The sequence below is a fragment of the Mixophyes fleayi genome, chromosome 9 (assembly GCF_038048845.1).
Source record: "Mixophyes fleayi isolate aMixFle1 chromosome 9, aMixFle1.hap1, whole genome shotgun sequence".
Taxonomy (NCBI): Eukaryota; Metazoa; Chordata; class Amphibia; order Anura; family Limnodynastidae; genus Mixophyes; species Mixophyes fleayi.
Genome location: NC_134410.1, coordinates 125,111,906 through 125,125,114, shown reverse-complemented (window position 1 = coordinate 125,125,114; position 13,209 = coordinate 125,111,906). Strand labels below are relative to the sequence as shown.

Here is a 13,209-nt window from a genome sequence, read left to right as displayed (position 1 = left end):
GGTGACCTGTACACTCGTATTTGCCCCATGTTGTTCAAAATGAGCAAGGGGAGATCCAGTGACATCACTAGAACATCCCGTCACTATCAGACAGGCCAGAGAAAGGAACCAGAGACCCAACATCTCGTCTCCATTACCAGTCTGTGCGGTTAGAGCCAGGAAAACTGTATCTAAAAAAGCTGGTTTACTAGTACTATTACCATTAAATAGTAATATTAAAAAAATGATAATATATAATTTAATAGTATATATATAAAGAAAAGTACTATAAGCGCTGGCCAATGCAAGACTTTGGAAATAACAAACTTAAAGTGCACCTTTCATCCACACACAATGGCAGCGTACCTCACAAAAGTGAAACATTAGGACAAAACTAAAAATACAATCCTGAGCGCACCCAAACCTGGCCTGACCTGCCCAACAGAGTCATCTTGTGGGCTGACGATGCAGCCTGTCAGTTCACTAGAGGTAAGGAGTGACGGCAGAACCAAGAGTTAGGGCCATGTGCCATAAGCACTGGTCCTATTTAGTGGATGAGCTACAATCTCAGCCCTCACATCTCAGCTCATCCACAATGTGTTATATAATGACATTGTTCATGTACTCCACTAACATGACAAGGTCATCAGGTACTGCGATGTGTAATAGCCATCTGGGGAAACAAACTACAGGATAACATCCATCCATGAATGAAAGTCAGACACTAACGATAATCCATATATATATATATATATATATATATATATATATATATATATATATATATATATATATATTCCCAAAACATACTAGTAGGTTAATTGGCTGCTATCAAATTAACCTTAGTTTGTGTGTGTGTTGGGGAATTTAGATTGTAAGCTCTTATGCGGCAGGGACTGATGTGAGTGAGTTCTCTGTACAGCGCTGCGTAATTAGTGGCGCTATATAAATAGCTGCTGTTGATGATGATATATACATACTTGCCTACTTTCAGTAGCCGACGTCTGGGAGAGGGGAGGGACGTGACTAATGGGTGAGAGGGGGTGGGGCGCCTCGAAGCATTTAAAATGACGTGATTCTCTGTGGTTCGCGTCATATTAAAAAGGGAATTCTGGGATGCAGGAGAAAAGCCAGCGCTCGCGGGAGCCCGGGAGACTGACCCTGAATTTCGGGAGTCTCCCGGACTTTCCGGGCTAGTTGGCAAGTATGGATATATATATTACATTAGACACTGAGAACACTCTCACTCTCTCTTTATAATACATATATAGATATATAGATACATATGTATAGATATAAAATAATATATCAGATACTAAGGATTCTCTTTCTCTCGTCAGACACTAACGATAATCCCTATATATATATATATATATATATATATATATATATATATATATATATATATATTGTATTTATAGATAGATAAAATTAGACACTATATGTATAATGTATCAGACACTAACAATAATCCATATATATATATATATAGACATAGATAGAAAATAATACATCAGATTCCATTATCTCCCCTCCCTATATATATATATATATATATATATATATATCTCAAACACCAAAGCACGCACACGTACACGCACACGCACACGCACGCACGTACGTGAGGGCATGCCAGGCTGTGATCAGCTGCACATGTCTGAGCTCCCAGGCAGAAGCAGCCGATCGCAGAAATTTGTGTAGAGGGGCGGGGCTAAGTGACACCTTGGGGTGAGAGGAGAGGGAGGTGACTGGGGTGTGAGTCTCAGGGGACATATGAGGTAGTTTAGTGTTAGCTGTACTGTGTGAGGGGGCAGATATATAAGAGTGAGGTGAATGTGGTGGGATGAAGATACACACCTGGGGTTTGTCCCACAAACATTACTGTGGTTGTCATGTTTGTTCACCATCCTGTCATTTAAAATGCCAAAAACCAGTTTACATAATTATAATGAGATTCACAGCTGAAAATGTTGTTAAAATAATTTATTTATTTTTTTATTTAAAAAAAAAAAAAAAAAAAAAGATATATACATTGTATTTGTTATAATATTTTGGAAACCATTTTTGAATAAAAAATAATAATATTTCTAATGGGATAATGTAAGAAAATGAAAATATTTCCACCTTTTCACTCATTGTTTTTACTTTAGGTCATTTGTATAGAATAACCCCCCTTTGTAGGGTACAGACGGCTGCTCGATGTAAGTGACGCCTGACAATGTTTCTCTAAGGGTTGGGATGGGTGAGCTGTAATTACTGAAGGGTAAATAAATTAAATAGAGATCTGCGTGAGATACAAACAAGCGAGTTTGAAAATTGTATATTTGATTCTTTACCTATTGTGTTTGAAGTATTAATAACATACAGGGAGCCACGGATCAGTGACAGAGTTAGCAGTACACATGAACGGTGCTTGCACTCAGATAACAAGCATACATTCAATTTCAGTTTTAAAACTAGTGCAATACTATTGGAGATATTTTTTACATCACCTATAGTTCTGGGACAAAAGTTATTAAATGCATAGGAAACTATTTAAATCCATTTATCGCTGACACATTTTGGAACCTCTAAATTAACTCTTTATAAGCTAGGTGTCAGCATCTGTTTATATTATGTACAGTAATATTTCTTTCAGGATAACACTTTTCTTTGTGCTGAGTGTTGTTTTTTCCTGTGTACTTTGGTACAATAGTTTTTGGGCGACCTCTAACCATTATAACCGACTGTTCTCTGTTACCTTGATGTAGCAACATGGAGGCATTGCTGAAGCAGTTTCGGGAAATGCATGGAGGTACGTATGGAACAAAATAATCTAAATTTGCATAGCAAATGGGGATATACGATCACACCCTTGAGACTCATAGAAATATTGTCTTTACACAGCAGGAAATGAAGACCCAAAGATGGAAGATATTCTGAAGAAGCTCAACATGATTCAGAAAGGTTATTAGGACTATGGAAGGTCCCAGGGCCGTCACCTGCTCCGTACTTTGACTTGTCTGTGTCGCATTTCCGTGCCTCTTCTTGCGGTTTATAAAAACAGATGCACAGATAACTGTGCAAAACAAAAGTTCTAAAGCCCAGAGCAAAATAATTCGACTTTAATAAGTTTTTCTAGTACAGTTTAGAGAACGGAAGCAATGCACACACACACTGGAAGCAGCCAGTTTTTGTAATATTAATGAGACTGCAGCCTATCAAGTCACTAGGAACCAGTAGCTTATGAATATTAGTCACACCTCATTAATATTAGTCAAGCATTGAGTTGCTGGAGAACAAAAGTTTCCTTACACAGCTGTGCCCCTTATATCGCCAATATCCATCACAAACCAAAAACTTTGTGTACCTACCGATACTTTTCAGGGGTTTTTGGGGGAGGGGGTTTGTCCTGTGATTACCTGAGTCTGATCGCATCCATCGCTGTGTTTGTGTTTACAGCTCGAGAACAGACGGAGGAGGAGAGGCAGGAGTTAGAGAAGCAGAGAGTTGCAGCGCAGGACGAGCTAGAGAAACGTAAGCAGCCGTCTATCACCCGGTCTCACCGGTGTTGCCTTTGCTCAGATGCCAACATGATCCATAGCTCCATGCACTTATAGCTCATTACAGGACCCCGAATTTCATCCTTTAATAACACATAGCCAATTTACATCAAGTTCTGTGAAGTACAGATATAATATTATTATAATACTGGAGCCACTCAGAAGGGATGCAATAAGTAGTACAAAGAGCCAAGCATATACTTCCTGCACCCTCTGTAGTTCAGCATCCGATTCAGCTGATTATCAAAATTGTCTGCAATATTGTAGATAATTTAGCACTTTGGTCCCCAAGCTATTAAAATGCATATGTCAACCCCACTTTTGGGTCATTACTTTGTATTGTACCATTGATACTGTATTGTATCCAGTCACTAGGAACCAGTGACATCACAGAGAATGCAGCCTATCCCTTCACTAGGAACCAGTGACATCACTGAGAATGCAGCCTATCCCTTCACTAGGAACCAGTGACATCACTGAGAATGCAGCCTATCCCTTCACTAGGAGCCAGTGACATCACTGAGAATACAGCCTATCCTTTCTCTAGGAACCAGTGACATCCCTGAGAATGCAGCCTATCCTTTCACTAGGAGCCAGTGACATCACTGAGAGTGCAGCCTATCCTTTCACTAGGAGCCAGTGACATCACTGAGAGTGCAGCCTATCCTTTCTCTAGGAACCAGTGACATCACTGAGAATGCAGCCTATCCTTTCTCTAGGAACCAGTGACATCACTGAGAGTGCAGCCTATCCCTTCACTAGGAGCCAGTGACATCACTGAGAGTGCAGCCTATCCAGTCACTAGGAACCTGTGACATCACTGGAAATACTCATTTGCAAATAAGTGTGAATAAGGAATTGTATGAATTTTGCGAGATATTATTTCATTTGTCTTTCAGTACACGCAGAGAAGATAAGACTACGAGACACACTTCAGAAGAAGCAAGGTGAGGCTTTTATAACAGTTTGTGGAGGCAAATAGAACTAAATGATGTAATTTGAAATTATCTAGTACATTGAGACAGTACACACTGAATCATTCTGAGGGTGGTGTCACACAAGAGCTCTTTCTACTTCAGTTTTCCATTAGATGACAGCAAACTTTAAAGACGCTTCCTTACCTAAATATTTTAGGTTTGCTTACAAGGTGTCACACAAGCACATTTGCTGCACTGACAGCTGTTAAAAAGTTGCAAGCTCAGTTTAAAACCAGCAGTGAACTATCTTATCCACCAATCCACGACTGGTAATGGATGTAAACCCTAAAGGGGTCTAAAAATAGCCAGACAGGGCCTGGATGAGCAATCCTGTTAAAACCCACTGGGTTTTGCCTTTAAAACAATTGCCGTTTTCAATACCACCAGGAAAATCGTCAAAAATCAGCACCTTTTAAAAAAAAACAAAAAAAACGCTGATTGATAGATTTACCCCTTATTCTACAGCCACATTTGTAAAAGACGTGTCAGTGTGTTCACAAGTGACATTTAATATACACGTGAAAAATCCCAATGACCTCGCTGTTTTTCCAACACTTTCTAGAAAGCGTCCAGGTTCTGAAGCTGCAACGTGACAATCAGCTGGAAAAGGAGAAAAGGTGAACACAGGTTTCTTGTCAGTGTTTACGTGGCTCTCACTTGTTCTGCAATGTCTACTGACTTAAACATCCCGGCTGCACCAATTTATTACTCTTGGCTGCCGCCATATTTGTTTCTGTCAGAAAGTGTGAGATTCCCTGTAAGTCACATTTACTCATAATAAGTTGCAAGTAAATTGCTCTAAAGATATTTGCCCATGTATGTTATATAAAAGCTGCTGTAGTAACATCGCTTTAGGGCTCCTTGAGTTCTGAACTATTGCATATTAAGTCTCTGTATTTCATAAAGTGCTGTTCTGCAGGCAGCAGGGGCAGACGGAACAGTCCAAAAAGAGAATTGACGACCTGGCTACCAAAATTCAGGAAGAAAAGCTGAAGCAGAGGAAACAGAGGTAAGGGAACCAGAAATGTCCGTTTCCCAATTCATAATCTGCTCCGTCTTCCACTATATCATCCCAGAATAAAGAAAGATTGGGGTTTTCTGTAACCCATCATTTTTAAAAATGAATAATTAAAATACTATTAAAGTTAAAAAAATAAAGAAAGATTGGGGTAGATTTACTAAATCTTCTGGAGGTGTCACCCATAGCATATTTTCCATTTAATGTAATCATCTAAGATTTGGATATAATATTTGTAAACTTGGAGAGTCTGTATAATTATTGCAGTATTGCGTATAACCGCGGTTCTCTTCAACTAACTCTTCTTCTCCGTTGACCTAGGATGGAGTTTCAGGATCAGCTGGAAGATCTGATGGCGAGACACAAAGCCCTGGCGGAGTTTTATGTGAGGGCCTAAATGTCGACTTCCGATTTACCAAATACACCTTTATCTCACACACACAGAAGATAGGAACGGGCAGTGTCGCATCGTAATACGTCAGCAATCTGTTGCAGGTGTCCCAGGGGGGGGCGAGCTACACCTCCTGTTTGCGCACAGCGGGAGCCGCCATTTGGTGTCTTTCGCCAACGTTCCTGAGAATGTTGCCACAGGGACCGAAAGAGAGATGTCACTGGTTCCTAGGACTGCGATAGGCTGCATTCTCCATGCTGCTGTGATGTCACAGGAACCTAGTGATTTCATGGTCCGTATTCTCTCGATCATTGATGTCCTACACAAAATGGCTGCCTCCGATGTGTGACAGGTACTCCTTAAACTGTATATAAGGGATAATGTAGCTCTTACTGTAAATTATAAGGATATTATAAGTCACTGACGAGCTCTGTTACCATGTCAGGGCCGATGGACGAATGCTTTTATGTAGATCCCCGAACTCAGTTACAACACAGGGTACCATAAAGTCTTTACGTATAGAAGTGTCAATGGTTTTATTTATATATATATATATATATATATATATATATATATATAATAAAATAAAATCTCTGCCGCGAAGTGTCTCTCGGACATTTGGGAGACAATTCGCAGCTAATTGAATTCCCCCCTTAATGTTTTAAAGATAAAAAAGTGTTTTCGCGTGAGGGTAACCGTCTCATTTTAGTCTTTCCTTCCATTTATTTTCACCGTTTTGCTACAGGATTCAAAGAGACTTACAGCGGACATCTGTCAGATGGAGGAACGGAAGAAGGACCTGCTAGGAGAAGGCTGGTGTTGAATGACATTACAGAATTTATACAGGGCGGCCCTCCATACACCCAGGGCGTGATAGCAAGTAGAGGTCTGAGATGGGAGTAGACGTATAGAAGGAAAACACTGAACGCAGGGGGTACAGCTAAGATGATACAATAAACTGCTCATACATAGCCACGTGGGCTGGAGAACACGTATAACGGGAAACAGACGGCTCTCGCGATTTATAAGCTTGAAGCAGTGATTAGAGAATGAGCGGGAGGAATGAGGGGGCACCAGTGAAGTTTTTGCCCCCTAATCTTAGGTGCGCTATTGACAGCAAACTCCCTCGTCTCCAGGAAGGGTCACATGCTTAGCTTTAGGGCCACATCCTCTGACAAAATGGGCTGCTAACGACTGATATCCTGAACGAGGGGGACAGGCCTATAACAGACAATTCGCTCTCTTGTTTTCCACAGAGAGAGAGAAACTCGCGAAGCTAAAAGAAGTAAACGAAACGCAAGCCAGACTGCGAGCGCAGGGCGTCCTGACGCCTGAAAATCTCTTCCTGCACAGCGAGGAGGCAGCGAGCGCAATGTACTGTGTCCACCCTCATAAGACTGACATTTCTTATTATACCGTTTTATATTATTATTTATAAGTTGTCTGTATTGTACTAAAGTTACCTCTTATAGTAGATTTCTTAAAACTTCTAAAAAGGAAAAGTGGAGGCGTTGCCCGTAGCAACCAATCAGATTCTAGCGGTCATTTTCCACAATGAACTACATAAATGACAGCTAGAATCTGATTGGTTGCTGTGGGCAACACCTCCACTTTTTCATACGTTTTAGTAAATCTATCCCTTAAGCTTTTAATTAAAAATATCTAAATGTGTATTATAGATGATTATGGTGTGTAAGGATAAAATCTTGACATAACAACCATACATATAACATTTATATGTACAGCTTCTCTACATATGTATAAATATGGTGCAGTTTAAATACTTATAGAGGTTTCTGACTGTAGATTATAAATCTGTTTAATTTTTTCTGCGTTGTACTGCCCTATGTTATGAACCCCACCATCAGCAACTGATAAAGCAATAATAAACGCTATGCAAGCAAGCGCCAGTCAGGGGGTACAAAAATATATATATAAACAATCAAAACCAGTCTAAAAAGTCCAAATCCAAGGGACAGACAGATCTTCTGCTATGGTCCAGGAAAACTTCATAGATCCTCATAGATCAAACATACAAAAGAAAAGAACAAAAACATAGTGCAAACTGCAAATATAAGTAAAAATGAAAGGGACAAAAGACCCTTATAGTCTCCGTGTATTATATAGCGAAGCTGGATCACCACGTGATTTCAAAGGGTAAAAACTTAACCCCTATGGGCTGCGCACTCACCAGTAGGTGTATATCATCAAGCCCATAATATAAATGTCACTCCTTCCACAGGATAACTGATAACCTCTATACAGATACAAAGGTACTCCCAGGCGCAAGGATTTGAACATAAGATGAATCTAGGTGTATAGGTAAAGTTGATGTGTATCTATAATTTATTCTACACAATACCTTCAGTGCACTGGGTATAAACAGAGTGACAATACAAGCATTAAAATCAATTGATTAAAGGTTCCCCTTATAACCATAAACAAACAAACAATCAAATATTATTGACAATGTTGTTGAAATTGGTATGATATACCGATACATGGCTCCTTTTTGACTTTTAAGTTCACAGATAACAGTTTTCGTTCACTCCGATAACAGTAACAGGCAACGGCAGGTGAACCAATTTAGATTAAGTAACGTTTCTCTTTACAGATTCGTACCTTTCACCCTGAAGTATTTGGTACTTAAGGCAGTCAGTAAATAAATCTCGTTATTGGGGTATTTAATAAGACTTCCATGGTAGCTTGCTTCTTATCGGAGTTTGTTTCTCCCTTTATAGAATGCAGTGAATCCGCTACAGAATGAGTGATGTCTTCTTTTAAGCTGTTACTGAGACTAACCTCTGTCCAAACGTTTTGGTCTCCGTCTCCTCTTTCTCGATGCAGTGGTTTCCCCAGCGGTTGCTCTGTACCTAAGGTCCTGTATGGCCGTACAAAGGTCTTTACAGATGTGCGCGTGATGTCAGCATACAATCTTCGCGCATACGGGCGCTCTATTGTTCGCATCCTGTTAAGGCTTGGATAGTGATAATCACAAAAGTTCGTCAGTAGTGAAATATCTGAATTGTATGAATGAAAGAATATAGTACTTACGCGTTTCGCCCGCTTGGGCTTTCTCAGGGAACAGTTTGTGAGAGTTGAATGTGTGGATCACAGTCCACATATATAAAGGGTTGGATAGTGTCCATAGTCTCCTCTCATTGGTTGGTCCTTTAGATTGACACATAAGGGAGCATTTTAGGAATATATTTGAAGTCTCTCACTTTTCTTAATAGTATCCAAATACTTATACATGGCTAGAATGTTACATCGATATTTTAAACACTGTAGATAAATGTTTTCAAAATCATACTGTATAAGGTCTCATAAATAAACTCTTTCCGTCTTGCTTATATACGATTGAATTCAGTACAGGCTGAAAACGACAATTAAACGCTGAACAGTAATATTTTATATATAGTATTAATTAATTACCGTATTTCCCCATGTATAAGACGCACCTTTTTCCCAAAAATGTTGGGTCTAAAACCTGGGTGCATCTTATACAGGGGCAGTGGGGGGGGGGGGGCGAGGGGGAGCGGGGCATCGTTACAGTGGCAGCAGGATCCAGCAGGCGGGGGACAGGCAGAGTGGCAGCAGGGGATCTAGGAAGAGGGGGACAGAGGCACAGTGGCAGCAAGGGGGGGGGGAGCAACTGCAGGGAGAGTGTGCTGCATGGTTGCTCTGATTACAATCAGAGCAGCCGGCCATTACACTCTCCCTGCCTTTTTTGACAGCTACCGTAATATTTTTTTTCCCAAATTTCGGGGTCAAAATTAAGGTGCGTCTTATACATGGGAGCGCCTTATACATGGGGAAATACGGTAGGTTGAGAACCTACGTTGCGGGATGTTTTTCACCATCTGCAGCCGCTTTTCCCAGAACCACACTGTTGACTGGTACTTCGTTGCCCCCTGGACTTGATCCCAGTAGTGCATAGTTGTTAACAGCCGTGAATGAGTCATGGAGGCTCACAGCTATGAAGCAACAAGTAGACAAAACAAGACAACCAGGAAACAACTGAGGATAGTCAACCAGCAGGCCGGGTCAGAGGGCAGGAGAGGTATACAAGGTCAATAAACAGGCCAAGAGTTCAATGGCAAGTAGAGATCCAACAGCAAGGTCCAGTAAACATAGCCAAGGGCAAACACATTGAATCCAGCAGCGGAAAATATATCAGTCTATATAGAACAAAGGTACAGGAACTAGCCTAGGTAAAGTCATCAGAGCAAGGCAATAATGGCACTGAGTGTATTTATGTAGGCCCTGGCTATTCAGTTGCTAGGTAGAAATGTGAGCAGAGAATGTTGGCTGATCAGCCGCTAGGTAGTGAGCTGTAATGAGTCTTACAAGAGCCGATAAATCAGCTGCATTGTGGAATCCCTGTGAGGGTGAGTATGGTTGCTTAGCAACCTCTCGCACACAGAAACACAAGTCTGACATTCAGCAAAAGCCTGGAATGGAGTCTGTAGACAACAGAGGAGTCAAAACATAACACCTTATAGTTCAGTGGTGGCCTGCTCACATTTTGTTGGCTGAACTAACATCCAGGTGAATTCAGCCTATTCGCTGAGTTAATGACACTACTTAGACATGAGGCACCCGAGAGTAGGGATAGTTATGAGGCACTGACATTTTCAAAAATATCAGAAGTAGACAAGAAAATGTCTGTTCACTGCGTGGAGGTCACTGTTGTGTTGTTATATTATATATATATTATTATGTAGTATATTATTATGTTCTTATGATTGTCTGTTTCTCTCCTATATGCCCCACAGAAAACTGTTTGAGGATGAAAACATTTGTGTCAAGACCATGCTGGAAACTGCAGCTGCAGGTCACACTGATTTACTAAACCAATATAACAGGTAACTTGGGAAACCTACACAGCTGCACAGACTTCACACAGAAGGGTTAAGTTAAAACAAAGCTAAATATCAGTAAGTTGTATAAACCGATTACATAGAGATGTGCACTTAACCTCACAATTGCCCAGTATCAGTGTAACAAAAGCCTCATGTCACTCACTACATATGCTGCTGGGGACCCTGCTCCTTCCACTATATAACCCTGAGTCTGCTGCCTCCATTCCCCTCCTCAGATCATGTCACTGCCCCTGTCACATGCAGCCCTGTCCTCACTAACACATTACTCATCTCCTGATATACTCTGTGCTGCTGGGGACCCTGCTCCTTCCACTATATAACCCTGAGTCTGCTGCCTCCATTCCCCTCCTCAGATCATGTCACTGCCCCTGTCACATGCAGCCCTGTCCTCACTAACACATTACTCATCTCCTGATATACTCTGTGCTGCTGGGGGACCCTGCTCCTTCCACTATATAACCCTGAGTCTGCTGCCTCCATTCCCCTCCTCAGATCATGTCACTGCCCCTGTCACATGCAGCCCTGTCCTCACTAACACATTACTCATCTCCTGATATACTCTGTGCTGCTGGGGGACCCTGCTCCTTCCACTATATAACCCTGAGTCTGCTGCCTCCATTCCCCTCCTCAGATCATGTCACTGCCCCTGTCACATGCAGCCCTGTCCTCACTAACACCTCACTCATCTCCTGATATACTCTGTGCTGCTGGGGGACCCTGCTCCTTCCACTATATAACTCTCAGCAGTGCAAGAAAGATATTGGGAGACAGCATTATGACTTGTGCATAAACACACACTCACTCCAAACAGAACCTGTTCAAAACCCTGGACCCCAGGACTGAATTGGTTCCATAAAACTACAAAAATAGAAGCTGTAACCCGTAGGAACCAATGAGACGCTTGGTTTAATTTTTGCAGTGTGCTAGAAAATATGACAGAATCTGATTGGTTGCTATGAGTCACAGTACTTTTGTGCACGTACCTGTGCCTCCATATTCCTGCTCCTCAGAATCTCTGATAACTTTGTCTTGTGTCTCATAGAATGAAAGCAGAGCTGGAAGCAGCAGAGAGGAGCCATTCTAAACCGGCAGAAGCTCCCTCTAGTGATCCCCTATGTGAGAGCAGCCAGGGGGAGCTCAGATCCCAGAGTGCCCTATTTCCATGCATTAAATAGTGTCTGTATCCTGAGTATCCTACAAGAGTTGGGGGCTTTCCTCTATATTCAGACCTGGTTCTTTTTCTTCCATTAGTAATTAATCAGTAGAATGTTTCTGTCCTGTAGTTGTATCAATAAAAGAGTTTTCTCCAGTTTAACTCTTGTCTGTGGTTATTCACTCTTCCAATCGATGGGATTGAAGGATAAAAGAGCTAATCTGTGACATACGGAGGATTTGGTTGAGAGTAATTTTAAAACTAGGCTCTAGGACTTGGGCTCCAAGACGCTGAACACCAAAGCATCACTTCTCTCTTAGGTTTACTAGGTGGAGAATACAGTGTCTGTAGTGCATACACATACCAATTACAAACATCAGACAGGGCCTCCACAAACTAATTGGCCCTTGAATTGCCCGGATGACTGTGCAGACAACTTTGCAGTTTCTATTGGTTCATGCTGTTAGATCACTGTAGGTTGTACCTACAGCAGTGGGTGTTGCTGGAGGGAGGGGGGGGGGGAGTTTTCTGCTCCAGAGCCTGAACTTTCACCTGAGAACCTGTCCATGTGCCATAGTTCTAGGTACCACCAAGTATCCACGTGCTGCAGTTCTACACCCCCTAGTGTCCACAACCCATAGTTATAGGACCCCAAGTGTCCACATGCTATAGTTCTAGAACCCCAAGTGTCCATGTGCTATAGTTCTAGAACTGAGTGTCCACGTAGCATAGTTCTGGGACACCAAGTGTCCATAATACAGTAAGATCACTCTGGTGCACCAAGTGTCCGTCTGCCATTTGGGGTCAAAACCCACAGGTTGCCCAACAAAAGGGTTAAATGCAGGGCTAGAACAGTGCAAAGTCATCAGGACCCTAGCAAAATGTGGGTAAGGGCCTGGCCATGCCACTTTGGGCTTCCAGGCCCCTGCTCTGCACTTAAAAGATATTTCTGGTCTAAAAAAAATATCTAACAAACATTACTGCATATAAAACACTGCATTAAAAATAGACAAAGTATTAAAGACATACAAAATCATTCAGATAAACTCTCTGACACCTGTATCATCTATATGCTAGTACCCAGATATATCGGTCATTTATTCATTTTCAAAGCCTCCCTCGCAATAAAAAAAAATATATACTCTGGCATAGGCCATGGCATGTTTTGTTCCCATTGCCGTACCACAGACTTCAAGTGAAAAATGCAATAGTTGCACCACAGGATGAAATTCAGTGTTGTGGATTTGGGTACGATTCCAACCA

The 13,209-nt window shown here is 41.4% G+C and overlaps 1 protein-coding gene across 11 annotated transcripts; it reads left to right on the top strand.

The window, feature by feature from the left end:
• The first annotated feature begins 1,663 nt into the window (after positions 1–1,663).
• Positions 1,664–12,108, top strand: LOC142101725 (synaptonemal complex central element protein 1-like). Of its 11 annotated transcripts, none has more exons than XR_012679137.1 (13): positions 1,664–1,707; positions 2,130–2,180; positions 2,730–2,773; positions 2,866–2,925; positions 3,421–3,495; positions 4,421–4,468; positions 5,061–5,115; positions 5,418–5,507; positions 5,838–5,901; positions 6,653–6,719; positions 7,164–7,281; positions 8,649–8,785; positions 10,686–10,773. XR_012679137.1 is itself a non-coding variant. In XM_075186117.1 (13 exons), exons 3-13 carry the CDS (start codon positions 2,734–2,736, stop codon positions 11,966–11,968), a joined length of 837 nt encoding a protein of 278 aa, XP_075042218.1. In that variant the 5' UTR covers positions 1,665–1,707; positions 2,130–2,180; positions 2,730–2,733; the 3' UTR covers positions 11,969–12,108. The 11 variants fall into 11 exon arrangements, 10 of the variants coding, with proteins under 10 accessions (XP_075042218.1, XP_075042208.1, XP_075042216.1 ...); XM_075186117.1 differs by lacking the exon at positions 8,649–8,785 and adding an exon at positions 11,836–12,108 and having other exon boundaries at positions 1,665–1,707; positions 2,869–2,925; positions 10,686–10,775; XM_075186107.1 differs by lacking the exon at positions 8,649–8,785 and adding an exon at positions 11,836–12,108 and having other exon boundaries at positions 1,665–1,707; positions 10,686–10,775.
• Positions 12,109–13,209: the final 1,101 nt, after the last annotated feature.

Bases quoted from the DNA above. Each gene is read 5' to 3' on its own strand.
- LOC142101725 (XM_075186107.1), top strand. From the start codon at position 2,734: ATGGAGGCATTGCTGAAGCAGTTTCGGGAAATGCATGGAG. The intron at 5,508-5,837 runs GTAAGGGAACCA...CCGTTGACCTAG, and splicing joins CTGAAGCAGAGGAAACAGAG to GATGGAGTTTCAGGATCAGC. The intron at 7,282-10,685 runs GTACTGTGTCCA...TATGCCCCACAG, and splicing joins GAGGAGGCAGCGAGCGCAAT to AAAACTGTTTGAGGATGAAA.